The sequence below is a fragment of the Pezoporus occidentalis genome, unplaced genomic scaffold (assembly GCF_034315485.1).
Source record: "Pezoporus occidentalis ecotype Australia unplaced genomic scaffold, CSIRO_AGI_Poc_V1 ctg12, whole genome shotgun sequence".
In the NCBI taxonomy this organism is placed as follows: domain Eukaryota; kingdom Metazoa; phylum Chordata; class Aves; order Psittaciformes; family Psittacidae; genus Pezoporus; species Pezoporus occidentalis.
In genome coordinates, this window is record NW_026912994.1 from 3,658,666 (window position 1) to 3,680,053 (window position 21,388).

Genomic DNA, 21,388 nt, shown 5'->3' on the forward strand with positions numbered 1-21,388 from the left:
AAATGGTATTTCAGCAAGGACCTTTCTGAGGTTGCAACAATGCCTGTCATCTCCACTGGCGCTGGAGAAACAGCCTTTCTGACAAGTCATAGAATCATAGAATCATAGCATCAGAGTAGTTAGGTTGGAAAGGACCTTAAGATCATATAGTTCCAGCCCCCCTGCCATGGGCTGGAACACTTCACACTAAAACATCCCACCCAAGGCTCTGTCCAACCTGGCCTTGAACACCACCAGGGGTGTAGCATTCACAACTTTCCTGGGCAACCCATTTCAGTGCCTCACCACCATAACAGGAAAGAATTTCCTTCTTATATCCCATCTAAACTTACCCTATTTAAGTTTTAACTCGTTACCCCTTCTCCTGTCACTACAGTCCCTAAGGAAGAGTTCCTCCCCTGCATCCCTATAGCCCCCCTTCAGATCCCAGAAAGCTGCTATGAGGTCTTCACGCAGCCTTCTCTTCTCCAGGCTGAACAGCCCCAACTTTCTCAGCCTGTCTTCATACAGGAGGTGCTCCAGCCCCCTGATCATCCTCGTGGCCCTTCTCTGGACTTGTTCCAACAGTTCCATGTCCTTTTTATGTTGAGGACACCAGAACTGCTCACAGTGCTCCAAGTGAGGTCTCACGAGAGCAGAGTAGAGGGGCAGGATCACCTCCTTGGACTTGCTGGTCACGCTCCTTTTGATGCAGCCCAGGATATGGTTGTCATTCTGGGCTGCGCGTGCACAATGAAGCCAGCTCATGTTTACTTTCTCATCAGCCAAGTCCTTCTCGGCAGGGCTGCTCTGAATCTTTTCACTGCCCAACCTGTAGCTGTGCCTGGGATTGCTGTGACCCAGGTGTAGGACCTTGCACTTGGCATGGTTAAACTTCATAAGGTTGGCACCAGTCCACTTCACAAGCATGTCAGGGTCCCTCTGGATGGCATTCCTTCCCTCCAGCGTATCAACCGAACCACACAGCTTGGCGTCATCGGCAAACTTGCTGAGGGCACACTCAATCCCACTGTCCATGTCAGCGACAAAAGTGTTGAACAAGACCGGTCCTAACACTGATCCCTGAGGGACACCACTCGTTACTGGTCTCCAGCTGGACAATGAGCCATTAACCACAACTCTTTGCATGCAGCCATCCAGCCAGTTCTTTACCCACTGAGTGGTCCATCCATCAAATTGATGTCTCTCCAATTTAGAGACAAGGTTGTCATGTGGGACAGTGTCAAACGCTTTGCACAAGTCCAGATAGATGACATCAACTGCCCTACCCCTGTCCATCAGTTCCAGAGCCCTATCATAGAAGGCCACCAAATTGGTCCTTCCATGGTTTTTGCCATAGAGAATTTCTTGATACCTCTGTGGTGGCAGACTGCATGTGGGTTATCTCAGCCACTTGAGAGGACTTCCTTACCCTCCTTCTGTCTCTCAAGCAGAAGCATTGCTGGGATTTCAGCTCACACACACCAGGTATTTGTCCTGATTTTATTGCAGGAGCTCTACCAAGCCTTGCTTGAACACCAGCCTCGAGTGTTAGCTTCTATCCCTAAGTAGAAGAAGAAGTTGTTCTACAGTTCAAAATGACTTTTGGGTATCATAAAACTATAATTTCATTATGACCTTTTTCTACTCCTTGGATTTATATTGCAAACTTCTACAGTGAAAGAAAAACTTTCTCTTCTGTGTTTATAATATGCAGAAAGGGGTCCTGGCAGATACTGGAGATCCTAGGCATTACAGGAATTAAACAGAAACCGTGAAATAATGTGTTCTTCATTTTTTTAATGCGAAATTATGTATCATCTGAAATAACTACTCTGTATTCTGGGTCTAAGTTTAATCTTGGATCTTAGATATATATATATATAAGTATTTGATTTTCGTGTATATTGGGGAATTTTTACTTTTTAAAAATTGTTATTTATAATGTCTCCCACTTCTCTAAACACCACCCAAATCATACAGTTTACCAAACTGAGTTTAACTTTGTTCATCTTTTGGGCACAGTTATTTCTTAAGCACAGAAGAATCCCCAAGAGGAAGACAGCTACATAGGTAAGGAGTACATGGGGCTGTGTTAATAGTGCCTACATCCCAAGTTGTAAGTGCTGTGATGATATTCTGCGAGCTTAAATGCTGCTTTGAGGTTTGGGTAATCATTTATACCGTGTAAAAGTTATTAAACTTGAACTGTAACAAGGAAAGACTAACAGGTTTTCAAAAGAATTCTGATGGTATTTTACATTTTTTAAAGAAAGAGAAAATATTTTAACACAAAATGCTTTTGCCATTTATGTATTCATTAGGCCTTTATGAGCATCTAAAAAGATAAACTTAATTATAAGCATGTAATATGATTGTTTTTAAAAGTAGTGAAAACCTTCTAAATAAAAATAATGTTTAAGGGATTTAATCATATAATTTAAAGTGCTTGAGCAAAGCACCTCATCCTTACACAAAGTTAATGAGGCTTTTCATTGTGTCCTACTACCACTGTTACCCCACAGCAGTGCCAGTTATTGGAACTCCAGTTCTGCTTTGGGCAGATACTGAATCCTGTCCGCATTACCAAGTGTACAGAATAGTAGTCTTCTGAGTCATCTGAAAACAGGTTACATCAGGCACAAAATAGGAGAGTGATATTTTGGCAAGTTTAGAGATTAAAACAAATTTTATCACTTTGAGGAGCTAATTCTTGGTTTATTGCGTATTATTATTCCAGCAGAAAATGTTTCTGATCAATTTTCTCTCCCCAGTGTATCAACAGTGGGATCATTGAATCGTCAGTGTCTCTCATGTAACTTCTTGAAAGACCAGTGCACATACTTCAGTGCAAAGTTTAGCCCCATGAATAGGCATTTTTTACTGCACTGTAAAGGTAAGTCAAATGTACAGTGTGTAATAGTACCGTGTTTGCTTCTGAATTAATGTATTCCCTTGAGAAGTGCATTAGGCGGGAGTCTAACGTTTAGCTCAGTAGTAGATTACTCAGAAGTTCTGTACAGAGCTTATTGCAAGACTGTAAGTAAAGATGTTCTGTGTAAAAGGTAAATAACAAGTGATATCAGAAAGCTGCTCCAGTCCTAACCCTCAGTCCTGGAAAACAACACTGACTTTTAAATTTACCTAAATAAAAATCCTTCACCAAAAAATGTGGAATTACTAGTGACAGTGCTGTGGTTCATAACAGCTTCATTATGTTATGTATTAAGATTGATCTTGTGCAACTATACCTGGTTAAAAAATGAGGGCTTGTTTTCTGTGTCTCTGTGTGTGTATACATATGTGTATGTACAGTATATCTATATACACTCACCCACATATGTATATGTATGTGTCTATTTACCAAAAACCAGGTATGGTTTAATCCACATAGGCAGATCCTCTTTATTGAAGTGATTGCAGTAAATAACATTAAACAGCTGTTTATTGTTAGCTGCATTCCAGCACCAGTTGGGTTCAGAGTTTCTATACAAACAGAAAACTAGAATTATCCCACAATGAGAAATTTATAACATACACTCAGCAAAAAACCACTGATAAATAAGTAAGATTGTAAAAACAGGTACAGAAAAGTCAATAAAGTGTATAGCTACACCTGTTGACCTTGACTGAAACTTGCAGTATTTTGCAGACAACATTATTCCAGTATCTTTGCTCAACTAGCATCGGGTTAAAAAGAGTAGAAGATAATTCTTCTGAAATACATGTGAATAGCCCATTCTATTTGCATGCATTTTTTCTTTTTCTTTTGCAACTGTACTTTTTTTTGGTTGGTTTGGTTGGTTGTTTTTTTTTTTTTCCACAAAAATAAAATATCTGCTGGCTTGAGAATTGGATCCATTCAAACAAACTATGAATATATATTGGGTAAAATAGTTTCTTGGGTTTGTGTGTGTGTGTGTGTGGAAATGCACCATAAATACATAGCTGATTAGAAAAAAAATACACATCAACTGTATGGTTTATACATGGTTATGTATATTCTGTGGCAGAAGTTACTGAGTTAATCCTGAGTTCCTTATCTAAATAAAGACTGCAATAGTAATGAGCTCCTCATGGTTTAAGCAGAGTTTTCCCTTGTGCTTGACATAGTCGTTACGGGGGAAGTCTCAGATTCCTGCAAGAGGGAGGGTTGGTAAATTGAAAAGAGCTTTTTACCCTGAATCAGCAATATTCTATGGCCCCAAGACGTAGCTTCTTGTTATTATTTTAGCAAAGTATATTCAGCCGTAATTTTTAATCTCTTTCTTTGATATAAAAATGTAGCTGCCAGTAGGAGGTTGCACATGAAATTTCTCACAGGCTCGTGACTTTCAGTGACTTTGCAGATGGCATTTCTCTGTTTGAGCTGATAAGACTGTAGATCATCCTCCCAGGATTAAACCTACACTCCACTGCGATGAAACCAGTAGACTGTCCTAAGCTGCAGGTTTTGGACAGAGATGATAAAACAACGTCATTAAATTTTTCATACCTCTAACATTAATATATAGTTGTCAATTTGGGGTCATTCAGAGGCCTTCTCTTGTGTTTTGTCAGAGCTTGACAATTACAATAGCATTGTGGCCCACATGTACTGCCACAGTTCTGCAAAGTGCCTGTGGTGGGTTGGGTATTTGACAGTATCAAAGTTGATGGCAACATCACGATAGATCAGGTATTAAAACTCTTCTGTGGGGAGCTGCTTGTAACAGTAGAGGGTAAACTGGTCTGAGGAGACAAATGACACCACATCTATGTACGTACACACTTGTCTGCCCACAACAAAGAGCCTGACTGAATTGTTACAAAAGCAGGTTGCCCATAAATATCGTTTGAGTACTCCGGACTGGTTTGATCTATTCAACTTTCAATTCCTTCACCTCCTGTTAACCCATGAGCAGCCTTATTAGGTTTTTTTCCATCTTAGTTACCCTCAGCTAAGAGATCTGTCTCAGTAGGCCATCTGTATCCATCTCCAGAGATGACTCTGACTGAGGAGTTACTTCTAGCCTGGTAGATGGAGGATTGACTCTATAGCTTCTCAGTTTTGGCAAGCACAACCTTTACATTTATTTTCCATGCTGCTTGTGGATTTTTCCATTAACAGATGTTAATCTCTCCACTCAAATAAGATTTTTCACAAAGGCAGTAATATGTTTTCAATTTTATACAGCAGGAAATAAGTTGTGGATTTAGTGTTAGTTATAGGAAGTCAATGGGAAATCCAAGTGTGTGTAGTTCTGATGTGCTGTAATGCGATACCTGTAACACAAGTATGTCTTTTCTGATCATCTTTTTAATCTACTGTAATCTCCCTTTTTCAAAATCTGTTGTCGTCCTTCTATCTTTTAGTAAAACAAATAGAGCTAGCCTGGAAAAAACCATTGCTTTCCCCTCAAAAAATGGTCTTTCTTAAATCAACATTCAAAGCAAAATGACAAATTCAGAAGTAGTAAAAAGAGCTGGAAAAAAAAAAAAAAAAAAACAAAAAGGCAGCTGGATAAATTATCTTCTTGAAGAGCTATGGCAGAAAGCTTTGATTTGTCAGCAATCTACCTGTAAGATTTTTGTCAATAATCTCCCTTGAGGCAGAGAATGAAATTGATAAAAATCTTCAGTGGAGGCTGTCAGAGATTTTGAACGGCCTTGTGCTATTTATCTCAGGTATTTAAGTTTCCCTAGGCTCATGCCATAATTAATTGAGAGAGACAACCTCTCAGGATGACTCAAAACACATAAATTAAGCTCTGCTTCTGAGTTGCTCTCAAAGGAATTTTTTTTTTTTTTCTCCAAAAAAGAGAAGTCTTAACTCCTCATTTCAGAGGAATGCCTTCATCTGCCATGGGATCCTCAGGGACTTCAGCTTTTCTGCATCACCTTTACTAGCCCAGTAGTGACTGCATGTAATTTAAACTCTTGTCTCACCGAGATAAAACTGAGTTTCCCATCCACAAATTCCTTGTTGGGTGTGGGAAAGCAACATTTTCTTTTGCAAGTTTACCCTGGGGGGATCCTCAGAGCAGGGACAGCAAACTCACTATACAGCTGAGTATAATGAATGTTTGGTCACCCCAGTTTCACACACTATCTTATGCATTTGCACAGTACCTGTTGACATGGAGAATTATTCCTGGTGGTTTTAATTTCTTAGTTGTACAGAGAAAATATAGTATCTGACATTACCATGTAAGAAGGTTAGATAACATTACACCTAGATTTAACCATGACGCTGTTAGTTTTGCAGAGCTAGCGTACCAAAGGAGCTTCTTAAACAGATAATTTTTCAACACCTTTGTAGCTTTTCCATAGAAAATATATGTGAATATTATCATTAATGCACTTCCCAGTCAAGCTAGTTACTGTTTCTGAATGTCAAACTGTTATCCTTTAGACCGTGCCATTAAGCGCCTCTGTAATTTTTAACTTCTTCACTTACAACTAAAACATGGAGATTATAAAAAAAAAAAAATCTCATTCTGGATGCAGGGGTCTAGACTGCTTGCTGAACAGGCAAGTCTAGGCAACTCTGTTTCACTCTTTGTTGGTACAGCAGTCAAGTCCGTGCCCTTCCCAAGAGACACCAGTGGAGTTACTGCTGTTTGAAGGGTAGCATGTATATGGGTCTTCCAGAATCCATTCATATGTGGTAACCAGTGTTCTCATTCTTTGTTACTGAAATGCTGAGTACTAGCTACCTCACACTTCCTCCTCTCTCCTTAAAACAGGGCCAGGTGTTCCAGTTGTTAGCGTGCACAGTACAAGTAATAATGCAAGTGAGTATTCCTTATGGAACAGGTATATTCTATTATTGTCTTTGATTGGTTTAGGGAGGGTTTGGGAAGGGAAAGGCAGTTACAAGTAAATGAAAACTAATATATAGCTCACTCATATGAAGTTCTATTAATTAACTTTTAGCAACATCCACATCTGCGAATGAGAAGGAAAGATAAGTTAATCAAATGATTAAAACTTTCCTAGCCTTTTGAATGTGTTTTATGCTAAGTGCATCTCATTCATCTTCTATTTACACTTGAGTTAATTAGATGGCAGGTTGGTCTGCATTCTTCTCATTTTCTATGTAAATTATGCTGCCATTACGATAGACCTTCTGTATTTTTAGAGATTATTTTAAAGTTACAGTCCAATTACCTTGAACTAAGGTATTGTGCTTGGATGATTGATCATAAAATCTGGCCTATGTACAATGGACTTAGTCCTTCTAATATTTCTCAAATCAGAGCAAGTGCACTCATATTTTCCATGATTGAAAAATCCAGGAATAAAGGCTTTTTAGGAGTATTTTTCAAATTTTACTCACTGTTTTCTGTATATTGACACTAAATCTGTTGCTGTTGCCTGGCTGCATGAGGTGCTTTGTAATGAAAGACTGTATTTCAGCAGTAGAATTTTCCTCACTTAGGTGTTTCTCTGGTGCAGTAGAAGTAACAACCCTGCTACCTGCAGCTCCACTGTGATGCCACATAGCATGAAGGTGTGGGTTAGAGGAAAGGGAAGATCTTTTCATTCAAAACCACTAAACTAATCCTTACATATCCTCATTTCATTCATTAGATTATCCCCAGGAGTTTTTCCAGAATCCAAGAGTCCTGAGCTGTACTTGTCTGCATCCGATTTGTCATGGGCCAGTCACTGTTCACCATAACATTGGACCTAATCTTGCATGTTGAAGTAGCATACTGATCAATAGTATCCTATGAAGTGTTAATTAATGTCTGTACTTTGGCTTCTTTTCTTGTTTGAATGTCTCTGTTAGTATTTGCAAAGCTCAGGGCCAGAGCACACCAAAGCAAGGGAGTTTTATCAGACTCAAAGGATAGCTTCTGCTCAAAGTAAATTCATTGGCTTCTGTAGACCCACTCAATTCTGTGAAGGTAGACTTGTGCTCTTCATTTTTGTATCTAAAATGCTGTTGATAGTGAATTATTGTAAAAGAGATTCACATACAAGCTCTTAGAGGAAAACCAAGCAAGTCAGGATAGAGGGATGTTGTTTGTTGTAACAAGAAACCACACAGTAGGAGAGATCATTTACTATTAATGTTTCCATGCAAGATTAGATTATCCTCTTCAATTAATAAAAAAAAATTATTAAGGATTACTTCAATTATTTGATCCTCAGACTGTAATTATACCATTTTGGTTGACTGCCCAGAACATTCTCCTTAGATTATCCATTTTATCCCTAAGTAGAGGGTTTATTGTTTAATAAAAGAATATAAATTTTGGAAGCAACATTGGTAATTTGAGTAGAAAAGAAAAGAAAAAAAAAAACCCAACTAATTAGTCATTCCTTCATGTGCAAAAGGATTGCTTCAAATCTGTCTGCAGCTTTAAACCAAAGTGAAGTCTTGCTCTTGGATGAAGTGCAGAAGACAGAGAAGAACATGAAGCACTTAATTGTGCTGGCTAAATATTGACTTGAATACGTAGCTTGAAAAGGATGCCTGCTTGAGGCTTAAGATATTGCCCAGCAGACTAGTCTTTTGCTGTAACAGCTGCTGTTAGTAACTGTCAGGGATACTAGTATTCATTTTTTTCATCAGCAATTTCATTGTTAGTGATAGATGAAAACAAAACCAACTGAAGCCAGAAAATGGAATAGATGTATACGTTTTGAATTAAGCTGATTGCTGGGTTCCTGAATTGCAAAGTAGTTGCATTATAAAAAAGTATTTACAGAAGGAATTCATTTACAAGATTTATTATTGCATATTTTCTCTTTTTCTTTCTTTTCCTTTTTTTTTTTTTTTAATTTAAATTTATCTCTGATGTGATGATTCTCCACACCTCCCAACTTGCTTTTTCTTCCTGCTTTCTGCAGAGTTCTACATTTTGGAAAATAATGCTGTATTGAAAGAAGCTGTTTTAAAAAAAAAGAATTCCAGGACTGAAATTAAAATGCTTCACATTGAGGATTACGGTAAATTTAGCAAAGTGTTATTTTACCAAACAAAAAACTTTCTTACAATGTTACTGTTTTTTATCTGTGTAACTACCAGCCTTTAATGTTTTGCTCTTTTCTTAAAAGAACTCCCTTTACAGTTGTCACTGCCAAAAGATTTCACAGATCGAAACCAGTATGCCCTTCTATTAATCATGTAAGTATCTGTGTAGAATCACTCAAAATAATAAAAAAGTAGTTCATAGAAAATATTTAACTGTGAAATTAGAGTTTGGTTTTGGTTGTTGTTTTGTTGTTTTTTTTTACCTTCTTTAGGAAAATTACCTCATGGATTTGAGTTGATAAATCAAAAGGCTTGTGCTCAGGAAGATTTTATTATAAGTGCTGTCTGGTAGAGATGCCTGGGATTTTTTGAGCTTGTCAAACCTACCTCTGTTTCATTGTGCTTTTATGTACATGAGACTGTGGTCCCGCTGATAGTGTAGCCGTGGGTAGTTCTGCAGTCTTTCCTGGACCCATACTGATCCCTACCCACAGAAGATCTCATTCAGAGCGTACACTCCTTTTTATCCTTGATATAAATGGGTAGAGCTTCTAAGAAGGGCTCAGTTAAGATGCGTGAAGCAAAACTGCTTTTAGGAACACTGGAAAGGAGAAAAAAATATTTCTGAACGTCAGTGACCGAAGGCATTATAGGCATGATCCACAGTCTGTTGAAATTTGTACAAGATTTCTATAGGAGTAAGGAGGTATTCCCTGGCTTTCTTTTAAAAAGAAATATGTGTGTATGTCTTTCAGAGACAGTCAGCCTTTAAGTTGGACATCTACAGAAAGTATAGCAGAGGAAGAGAGTGGAGTCATGAGCACACCTGCAGCCTACCTAGAAAACCAGTTAGGGCCAGCTCAGGGCATCATTTGTTACTACCATTTGTCCATCTTAGTTCAGCGTGGGTCTACCATAGGTGTAGAGGGCTTTCATGTTCATGCAGATCTTATTCCAGTCCAATTTAGAAGAAATTGATGTGAATTTCGTTAACACAGATGTAGGGGTGTACTGCTAAATTCATGAAAATACCATGTCAGCTGAGCTGTATCACCTGTAGTAGACCTCCCCTTAATGACAGCAGAGATCCTTATTGTATGTGAGGTCAAATTTACAAGCTTGATCTGCTGAGTGATCCCAAATTCCTCTACTCATCTCAGGTCTTAGATAATAAGAGACAGAAGCATAAAATTGCTTATTTCTAAGCCCATTTTGTGTTTAAAACTCAGGTTTTTCAATTGCATTTATCTGCAGTTGTGGAAGCTCAGTGCTTTAAGTGGCTCATGAAAATGATTTTCTTGTGGAGAAACAGGACACATGGATTATTTTATCTTTGCAGTATTGGCTAGCTTGATTTTGGAAGCATGATTATATTTTAAGCATCTCTTTTGAGTGTGCCTAAGGCAAACTGACTCTGTGAATAGACACCAGCAGCATTACAGGGAGTTGCAAATGCTTGTCCTTGCTGTTTTTTTTCTGAAAGCAGGGAAACACTAATGTATTATCAGTGTAACACTTTCCTTCTTAAATATCCCAGTAAATATGTAATCTGACATATACAGTTATGGTAGAATACAGGTTATACACTTGTGTAGTACCTAGGGAAGACAGGAGGGAAGGATCAGAAACCCGGAGAAGGCCAAGGCCAGAAATGACAGGCAAAGGAAAAAATTATAATTATTATGAAATGTTTTTACATATCAAGAGTTGAAATACTGAGAACAGTACTGAGGCAAGGTTTGAATTTGAACTTACCAAAGTTGTTAGGACCCAGTGAGCAAATCATATGACCAAGTCATAATGTGTGGATATGTTTCATAATCATCTTAATTTTTTTATGATTTTTATTGAAATTCATCAAATTCTGAATACAGGTTGTGGTATCTACATTTATAAATACTAAATTCTTAACATTAGGTTTAACAGGAGTTATTTTTAGAAAACCCTATACACTCATGAAAATATGGAACTGAAAATTTAAAATCCATCCTGGCTCTTGTAACGTTGCATGTTTTGTGTCCCACTGTTCCCTAGGAGAGAATGAAGTTATATTTCTTCAGCAGCTTTTTACAGAATTTAAACTAAGGTTTCTAGCAGTCCTTTTTTTTAGTTAAAGGTGTCCCCAAATGAGATATAAAACTTAAAACTGTCACTGAAGTTATGGGAGGTTCCCTTGTGGGATGATTTTTGAGCCTAATAAATTCTGTCTAGCTCTTGAGAAAAAAAATGGAAACGTGTGTGCATGCAGAGCATAATTTCTTGACCCACACATCTCCAAACTGACATCTTAAGGTTCATTTAATTATCAGAAGTACTACTTTAAAAAAAAAAAAATCAGGTCTGAGAAGAACATGTAGCTTTTACAGGAAATGCTGATTAATTTTATATATGGTATCATTTCCCAGATATCTGACTTTCCTGAGTCCCAGAGCAGTACTGTTGGTACTAATTGAGGAACACCCTGTTTCTACTGCTAGAAATGTTAGACAAGAACTGTATTAGTGGCTGATAACAAGCACTGCCTTTCATATTGTTCAGTTACAGCTACTTCCTTGTTTACATTCTCAGACATGATAAAATTATCATTGTATTCCAGTTATTGGGAGTTTGAAAAAGAATGCTTACCAGTGTCCTTGGTAAGAATGTTGGTTTTAATCGTATATCCATTTCTTGGAAAGGAAACGCTGTATAACAACATATTGATCCAGGCACCATACACTTAGATGTATATAAAGAGAAGATATATATCTGGAAAAGTGGAGTATTAGCAGATCTCCAAAGTGGCTCTTGAAGTGGCTTTTGCTTTCCATCTCAGTAGCAGTGCAATTTAGTAAGGGCTTAAGGAAAATAGAAGAAGGGAGGCAGGCAAGAAGGAAGGCAGGAAGAAAGGAAGACAGGCAGGAAGGAAGGCAGGCAGCAAATCACTTATTGTGTCTCTGTAGTGCAAATTAAATGCCTAGTTAAGTGCATATATGCTTCTAAGTGCATATAGGCTTTGTCCCCTAAGGTGGAGAATAAATATGGCGTATAAGATCTGAGAGGCGCTGTTTGGGTGCAGTCATTGCTTTAGAATCACACCAAGCCTCTGGTGAAGATTCATCTTCCATGTGTCTTAAATTTTGCCAGATTATGGCTTGCCTGTGTGGTCTTATCTCTGTAGAATTTTTGTGCTGGTGGCTGGTTTCACTGGCTCAGAATAAAGTGGGGTTTTGATAACTGAGGCTCATAATTTTCCTGTAAATTTTCATCAGCATCAACTGCTTCTGTGTGTTGTTAACGTGCTCTTTGGATCCATAGTGTTACAATTATAATAATAGAATTTGGAAATAGATAAAGGGGAGAACGCCATTTCAAAGGTCTATGACTGTAATAAGGCTCCTGTATTCATGCAAGGAGGCCTGCAGATAAAATTCCAGCACATGGCACCCAGGTTTGAGTGTCAAGGCTGAGTCCTGGAAGGGAGCCTGTACAAGTGGATTCTGGTACTGGTGTGAAACCTGGGTGTGAACTCAGTACAGCTCCAGGTAGACACAAGAGTAAGGACCAGGCCATGGATATCCTATAATCTTCATGATAATGAAAGGCCAGGTTGGACTGAGTCTTGGGTGACATGACTTAGGGTGAGGTGTCCCTGCCCATGGCAGCAAGGTTGGAACTAGAGGATCTAGTCCTTTCCAGCCCTAACTATTCTATGATTCTATGATTCTATAAATATTTTGTGACAATGTATCCATTAGCAGTTGCAAAGCATGCTTTAATGCTCAAATAGAAGATCATTGTATTGCTATGTTAAAATTTTCATCCATCTGTATGGATGGACTATTTAATGGATAGGTTTTATGTAGAAACCAGTTATGTCAGCTAGCACTATTTTTCATTCCAGAATTGTGATGCATAATCCATAAAATACTATACAGATTATATGACTCTCCTTTCTTCCATTTATTCTCCTAAATCACTAATACATTTCACACTCAGTTTCCTTCTGTTATAATACATACAGTGTAACTATAGATTAGAGTGCTGTACAGTAATTGCCTGAAAGAGTGATTATCATCTCTTTTCTATATAATTAAGACCAAAGCTTAAATTTCAGATCCTTGATTTTCTCATTATGGTTCACCTTACTCATTAAAAAAGCTGGAAGATACACTCCTTGGTAACACACAGGAAATGATTAAGTAAAGACTGGCATTTAATCTGGGTAATAAAATGAGAGGTGATAATCATTCTTTATATTTTCTTGAACATAATTAACCTCATTACTTCAAAATCTGTAGATAATGTATCTTAAATGTCAGCATTTATTATTTAACGCCACTTAAAATTGTCCAATGTGTAAGTGGATATTGTAAAACTAAGTCAGCGGAGAGATTGTTCTGTTCTTTGAAGGGAAAGAAAACAACAGGTATCCTCCAAAGGAACAGTGAATTGTCTCCAAGAGGTTTCTGTTTGTTTGTTTTCTTGCTTTCTTATAGTTTGGTAATAAACAGGAATCACTTCACCTGTTACTGAAGTGATGAAAGCTTTAGGCCTTGCACAGGCAATCACACCTGTTTATGCCTCCATTTAATGCATTCTTAGGACTGATAGCAAGATAAGACGGCAGGGTTGAAAGTGAAGAATATTTTTACATCTTCGGGAATAACTCATTAAAGGACGAAGAAGTGTAGAGGGACATAATGCAAGTATTGGAAAATATTTGATATCTGAAATCAAATCAGACCTCACTTTGCCTATTTTAATAGCTATTTTGCATGCCTTTCATTTGTTGTACTCACAACAATGTACATATTACTCATTTTACCTGGCAGCTGTTTCAAGTGAAGGTGAAGTCTAAAAATATGTGGTGGATTCCACTACTTCAATTGTAGTATGTTTGCAGGGGTAAAATTCCTGAAGGCTGTTTTGTTTGGCCCATTCTTCATCTGTAAACATCTGCAAAGTTTACTTTTTTACATATCTCCAAGTCCTGTGAATGATTCACTAACTGTCTTGCAAGCCATCCATTTCATGTCTGTATTTATCCTGCCTTTGACAAGTGTGGCAGTATTTCACTGCTCTATTGTGTTTCTAGTACATCAAAGTATTTGATAGGCTTTTCTTTTTTAATCTAGATTTTCTTCCCCGTTCTTTGAACTTTGTAATATTTCTCAGGGCATAGAGGGAATTCATTTAGCTTAGGCTAAACAAGGGATAGATTAGAGACTCACTTCAGCTGTTTTGTTTGCAGTAGCAGTCCTGATGCTATGGGCAGTGATAGATCAGCTCACTCCCTTTCTCTTCAGTCTTGTCCCCAGAAAAGGCTTGAGGACTCATTGAACTAAGATACTTCCTCTCTCAGCCTCCTCTACTCTCACTTCCCCCACAGCAGTTACTGTGTGAATAAAATGCTCATTTAATCTTCCTTAGAAAAAAGATGAGGAGATTCAAAATTTCACCTCTTTTTCTTATGACACGGGACAGTGCTACATCTCTTCTTCCCAAAAATGCATTTGTAAAGTCTTCAGCTTCAAAGGTTTCAGAAAGATATTTAAAGAATAACAAATTTTATTTTTTGTACTATGCTGTCTATGTCAGTCCTGTCTATCACATGATTCTACCCTAGTAATGGAATAATTTCTTGCTAGTGATGTGCTTTGTTTGGCCATATCTGCAGGGAGGAGTTGTAAACACACTATTTGGTTTTAGTAGTTGCAGTCTGCTCTGTCTAAACAGGATAAATGAACAAATAATAAATATTTGAGAATTTTTGTCCTCTATGTTTGGGGCTATTCAGGTTCCCTGATTTTTGACCAATAATGATGAGTATGCTTGAAAGTTGATACTTGTGAAAGGAATTCTCATGAAATCTGAAAACAAAATGGATTTTTCTGTTACGTCAGTTTTGCAAAACAATCCTTCTCACTCAATTTCACCATAAGCAAAATATGACTTTTACCAGTAGTATTTCTTGCATAGATTTTATCCTCTGAGTTGTAGTCTTTCTCAAATATTTGCTATCAAGTTAACTTTCCCATATGCTGTGTCAGATCCACTGTTTTGAAGAAATAGAGATGTACTGGAAATTAAACAGTAATGATAGCAATTACTTGCCATATCTTTCAAAATTAGCTTCCTACCTACCCTGCTTGATCAGTTCTGTAACTTCTGAAATTCCTGTTTAAAATCTTAGGTTTTCAGTGGTACAAAACCTGGAACAAATTTTGCTGCAGTCATGATAGCAGAGTGGCAGAGGAGTATTGCTCAGAGTAGAGCAACCACAGCCTCTCTGGTAAAACTATATTATTTCCTGTATGCTGTAACTCAAGTCATGGATAGAGACTTCAGTTTAAGCTTTTGATTATAGAATCTGAAAGATCAGGTTCTTCTCTTTTCAACAATATATGAGCTTGCGATGAGCTGCCCCTTTTTCCAGATGGTCTGAGACGTATTTGTATGCCTTACAAGAGGCATACAAAGTATGCACGAATGTCAATGATATTGGTATATTATTGATGGCTTCTGTCTGTTTAAACGGTACCTCAATGGTGAACTTCAGCAGTATGTCTGCCATGGTGGACTCCAAGTGTAGTCACTGTCAAAGACGCTAGGCACAAGGCAGCTCTGAACGTTGAAAGTCAGGATCAAAACTAAAAAAGGAAAGTTTAAGTGCTGTCACAAGAAAAAAAAATATAATCAGGAAAAATTAGGCATAGTCTTTATCTGAATCATTCTGCTCTTCTTTGACTCTGGAGAAGATGCTCCTTAAGGAGCCTTCAAGGGATGTTGAAGAGCCTGTAAAGCCTGTAAGCTTCCAGGCTTACTGGTGGGGGTCAAAAAATAATTCTGTGAAAAGAGTACTGCTGAACAGTAGCTAATTATAATTAGGCTGTAAGTAGTGAGGAGCATAAAGCAAAAACTGACCTTTGAGGTAGCTGTAATCCCAGGACAAATTTCACAAATCAGGCTCTGCATCTATGTTTGCACTGTAGTAACAAACTTGTTTTGTTACAGAGCCCTCAGGATGATGTTCAGACTTGCATAAAGGATTAATACCTTGCAGAAGCCCTATTTAAAAGGTTAAAAATGGGGCTAAAATGGTGAATATAATATATACTGTCTGTCTGTAAAGGACAGAAGCATACCTCATATAATTAGTATCATTTTATAATAGCAACTGAAGAGTAAAGACACCTTTTGATGGTAATGGGAATTTTGGAAAATTACTTTTAATGCCTGTCACAGACTACTTATATGGACATTCTTGAAATAAATTAGCCACTGGAAAATTGCTTCCAAAAGCAATATGTCAAACCACCCATCAAGCAGCAGTGAAAAATATATAGTGTTTAAAGTCTGAGCCTAAAAGTAGCCCAGCTATGCCCTCTGAGAAGGAGCTTGAGAAAACATCACTATCAGTTCTCGCCCACTGAGAATCTTGCTGAGATTCTATTTTTCCATTCTAATAGGAGAAATTATCTGCGGGCAACATCTTTTATTTGAAACCTCTTTTGGTTTTAAGCATTTTCTGGTATAGAGAAATGCTTGCAAATGTAATGGTTCTTCCCTTATTCCCAAATGTCTAGATATATAACATATATAGCCACACACACAAGTATATATATATGTAACCTATATATATAACATCCATAAAACAAATGCGAACAATATAATTGTTTTGTTCTTATATTAGGTGGGAGGAAAGCAGGCTGACATATATTTTGACTTATGTGGGGTGCATTACACTATTGGAAAGATACCTAGCTAGACAAGGATATTTCTGACATATTATCTTATTGCAGAAATATGGAAGAACTTAAAAAATAATTACTGCTGGTCTGAGGCTGTTGGAAGTAGTGGTAAAAGCTCTGTGAAAAACATCTGTGTCAATGTAGATGCTTCTGAAAACCTCGCTCTGTACAATAAGCAGAAATTGAAAGAATTAATCTGTCCTGCTCTTACTGTGGATAATAATAACATGCTTCTGAAATGTGTGTTTTCTGCAGAGCATACTTGACAGTCAGTATCTCCAAATTCATTGCTCTGCATTGTTAGCAGTTAGCATAATCACAACTGAATTGGTTAAGCAAACAAAAACATTGCCTTTCCTTTCTTTTTTAGAAAGCAAAGTATTAACTTCATGCACAAGATAATGATAAATCAAGCATAACATGTTGTGCCTGAATCTATAAACAAGTAATCCTGATTTCAGTGCATGATATAGCAATTATGTAGGTAGTTCTAACTGAATTAGAGAACTTATGTATTCATCATACACTTGTTAATTGAGTGGTTACCTTGAAGATGATCTATGTTATCCACAGCCAAAACCAGATACTGAATCAGCACAGTATTGTACAGGTAAGACTGTACTTATTGTTGGAGTTTTTTATTTCTCTTTCCTACCTGCCCCCCCACCCCCTCCACCCCCTGGTTTATATGAGCCTCTTTGGCAAAATAATAATTTCTGTCTTCATCTTTCTTTCACCGTAGACAGGATATTCCCACAGACAGTCCAGTCTCATTTCCATACAGCCAGCACAGACACTTTTACATTTTAATTTGCATTCAACTGGCAGATGCAGCCTGCATAGAAGTATTTTGCATTTTGTACAACTTCATGGTAGCCTGCTTGCTTATTCTGTGTTTATCTTGGGGGGGAAATAATGACAATCTTCCCTTTTAAAACTGACACTTTATTTTCTTTGCAAAGAAAGTAGTATATTTGGCTTCAATGGAAAATCTTATTGTTCCTCTAGAAACTGCATTTTCCCATTTTATTCCACCTTTTCTGTTGTAAAACACTTTTTTTTTTTAAGTCATAAAATAAATTTACCACTCCTGTCTGCATCCATTTCTTGCTATGAATTTGAATGAAGAAAATATATTTTTTTCCAGTGTGTACTTTACTCTTCTTTGTACTCCATTTCAAAATACCATTCAATAATGCAGTTATTTTTTTTTCCTAAAATGACACCTGTCTTAATAGCATTATGCATCCTATAAAATTATAATCAGGGTATTGAATGACTTTTCCTTTTTTTCCTGTTTAGTGAGACTTAACAAATTCTACATGAGCTTCTTAGAACTGAGAAGCTAGTTCGGAGGGTTTTTTTTTTTCACTTTATTAACCCACAAGCAGCACTGTGTGTTTTGGTTTTCTATTTCTTTCCATAAAGTATATTCAGGTATTGGTGATACTACAACACAGTGGTTATAAAGACAGAGAAATTGTTTTGCTTACTACTGCTGCAGGGATAGCATCAGTAGCTAATGTGATGGTATCAATGGAAGTGATAATAGTTCAACAGAATTGCATAACCGACTGAACTCTGCCATCTAGGTTAAATATCAGAGAACGGCAAAGTGCATCACATTGTCAATAGTCCTTGTTTGTGTCTGGTGTGTTGGTATTTGCAGTGATGAAGCTCCAGGAAGCCAGTTGGTTACAGATAAGTTTCACATTGACTGGGACTCAGTGCTTGTCAACTCCGATAATGTCATCATAGCTCGATTTGATGGCAGAGGGAGTGGATTTCAAGGCCTTAAGATTCTGCAGGAGGTCCACCGATGCTTAGGATCAGTGGAAGTGAAGGACCAAATAGCAGCTGTAGAGTACGTATGTGCAAACTTTTCTTCTCTTTTACCCTGCTTCCACCTTGATGAATGAGCATATTTAACTGAAACTGCCCAGAATGTTTTCTCTGCATAGCAAATACTGATAATGTTTATTTTTAATGCAGTTGCAAATTTTGAAACAGTAATCTTTTAATTACAAACAGCAAATAAAAGATCAAAAAGGTGCTTGATTTTGGTGTTGCTGGTTCTCTTTTGATAAAGCTGACTTTCCCTGTGCAATCTAAATATTGCATTTGAGCTAATTCGTATTTGTCTATGTTTCTGAGGAAAATGTCTTGTAGTGCACATGTTGAAGTTTAACTGTATTTGTGTTGCAATATTTTAGGCCTTTACAATAAGATACTGCTCTCATTTCCACCACAGAGTTCTGGAGTGATCATACAAAGCAAATGGAGTTATAATGGTGCAAATAAGGCCAAAATTTGGGCAAATGGACTGTTATTTTTTATTGCATTATCGTTCTCAGACCAATATAAATCCGTCAGCTGCAGAAAAGAGACATTTCTGTCTGTGGAGTAATCACACATGGGTTTGACAACACTCTTTACTCAGGGTACACATGTCAAAATGACTGGTATCGAGGTCTGGATGGACTTTTTCTCGGGATTCTCAAGGAAATACAGATTTTAAGACAGATTTTTTTTTTTTTTCTTCTTTTGAAAGGGCCATTGCACAAGTAGGCAACTTTCTCTGACATGATATAGCTAGGCAGAAGAGCTCCTAGTGTTCATGTCTGTCAGGAATGGGCTGTGTTGAGCATGGCAATTCCAGGTAACCTTTGCGAAAGGGCCATTGGAAGCAGACCATGCATTGTGCTCTGACAGCTGAGCTCTCCACTCATACTAAGATGTTTTAGGCTAAATTACATCTGGCTTCCTTTTGGATGCAATGCATGGCAACAGCAGAGGGTGGCCTTGGTTGAGACTGCAGCTTGTATTATCTCCTCAAAAGCAGCTGGATTTTGCCCTCAGATTATTCTGTCTTTTCTGTATAAAATTCACAATTACCAATTAATTGCCTTGAGACAATTCATTATTTGAAATTTTATCTACATTCAGGAAGTTTCATTCATCCTACTTTCCTTTAGCTGTCAAAAAACTAGGCATCTGGTCAAAGACGGTCATTTAAGCTCTAGTTGGTGGGAAATCCTGGCATTTCTGGAGGGTGATTCTCCCCAGACTGAGAGAGATTTCCAGGATGGGTGGGAAGAGAGTGTTTCTCATCTCTTCTTGCACTGAAAAGCAGATCTTAATAGGCAATTTAGATGAGATGTTCAAATTCAGATATCCAAATTAGGTAAGTTGAGCTCAGCATCAACCTTTTGCCATATAGAGAAGGAATTAGAAAGCAAATCACATTAATACTTGTATGGATGTACTTTGTCCTTCTGCCTGATCTACATGTATGACAGTTCCTTATGTACTAGACTCAAGTAAAATTCACCATTTTACCAATGTAAAAAAAACCTTTTTTTTATTTCAGATGGCTATTGAAACAGCCCTTTGTTGATCCTAAGAGACTGAGTGTATTTGGAAAGGTAATGTGCAAAAATAGTAGGATGTATCATCATGATTCATTAAGAAAGTGTTATCAGTTCATAAATATATTTACCTATTTTCCTAAGACAATTTCAGTTATTAAAAGAGGAAAAAACCTTCCATAATTTACTGTATGTTCTGTATATTATTTTTTTCTCAGACTGGGTATTTGAGATCAATCAGATCAGTTTTATGGTACCACAGTATTTGTGTTTCAAAGAGAAAGTATTTGTTAAAAACACATCTGCGTTCCTTAGAAGATGGAGACTGAGGAATGAGACATGAAAATGTGAGAAAGCAAAGAGCAAAAACTGGGAAATTTGATAAGCTTTAAATTCAGGGAAATTTGCCCTTTCCAAGTTAACCTCTCAGGGTTGTTTCCTACTGTGAAAGAAAAATTCATAAAATTTAAAATTCAGTTTTAAAGTTAGAAAAGAAAACCAATTTATTTAAAAGCTCCCTAGGGTTAATTATTTCCTCCACTCTGCTTAAGAATCGATTGAAAATTTTCTTTAAAACTCATTTCCTTTTTACTATGTACAATGTGATAGGAAAAATCTTTTTTTTTTTTTTTTTCATTCTATGCATTAAATTTGGCTTACTAATGGGAATGGAATATGCACTTTGCTTGAAAATATGGTAACTTGGAATTGCTTAATGCTGATCTCATAAAATTGGACACATGCACACTGTCAGGGAGCTCTTTAAGAGGTTTTAGACATACACAGAAATAAAATTCTTGTCACCGTCAGTAATGTAAACTAGGCACAAGAGCAAGACTGTCCAGAAGGGCAATCTGCCAATGCCACCTTGCTCGTCTCTGTGGGGGTACAAGCCCAAGTGATGCACCAGCTGAGGGCCTTTTTGAACTGTTAAACGGCAAACTCTGTTTCCATGTAGTTTGCATTTTTATTCATGGGAGTAGAAAGAGAGCTTTAAAATTGGTTGCAACTTTACAGCCAAACAGCTTCTTGAAAACAATGACAATTGGGTTGTAACCACAGAAATCCAGATGATGAGTGAGGCACCTTGCATCAGGACATAAGAACTACTTTCTTCATTGTCATTGCAAAGTGCTTCTAAAAATGTGATCTCGCTGTGTAATGTTTTTGACCTGGAAAGCCTGGCTGGAAGCAAGGGCACAAGCACAAAGGAAAGAAATTCCCAGGAGAAGTAAACTAAGCTCTTAATGAATACATGGCATAAATAATAAATAACCTGGCAATAGCTGTCCTAGGATTAAAATTGTGCTGTGGAGCTACTGGGAAAGACACAAAGAGAA

At 37.3% G+C, this 21,388-nt stretch overlaps 1 protein-coding gene across 2 annotated transcripts in view; it reads left to right on the forward strand.

Annotated features, from left to right (window-relative positions):
* The window catches only part of DPP10 (dipeptidyl peptidase like 10), a 568,807-nt gene that overhangs the window by 540,162 nt on the left and 7,257 nt on the right, over nt 1–21,388 (forward strand). For both annotated transcript variants that reach the window (XM_062605998.1, XM_062605992.1), the window contains exons 15-21: nt 2,005–2,052; nt 2,754–2,875; nt 6,708–6,755; nt 8,824–8,922; nt 9,031–9,100; nt 18,350–18,544; nt 20,051–20,105. In XM_062605998.1, the coding sequence (XP_062461982.1) occupies nt 2,005–2,052; nt 2,754–2,875; nt 6,708–6,755; nt 8,824–8,922; nt 9,031–9,100; nt 18,350–18,544; nt 20,051–20,105 (637 nt within the window). The remainder of the gene's footprint in view (nt 1–2,004; nt 2,053–2,753; nt 2,876–6,707; nt 6,756–8,823; nt 8,923–9,030; nt 9,101–18,349; nt 18,545–20,050; nt 20,106–21,388) is intronic.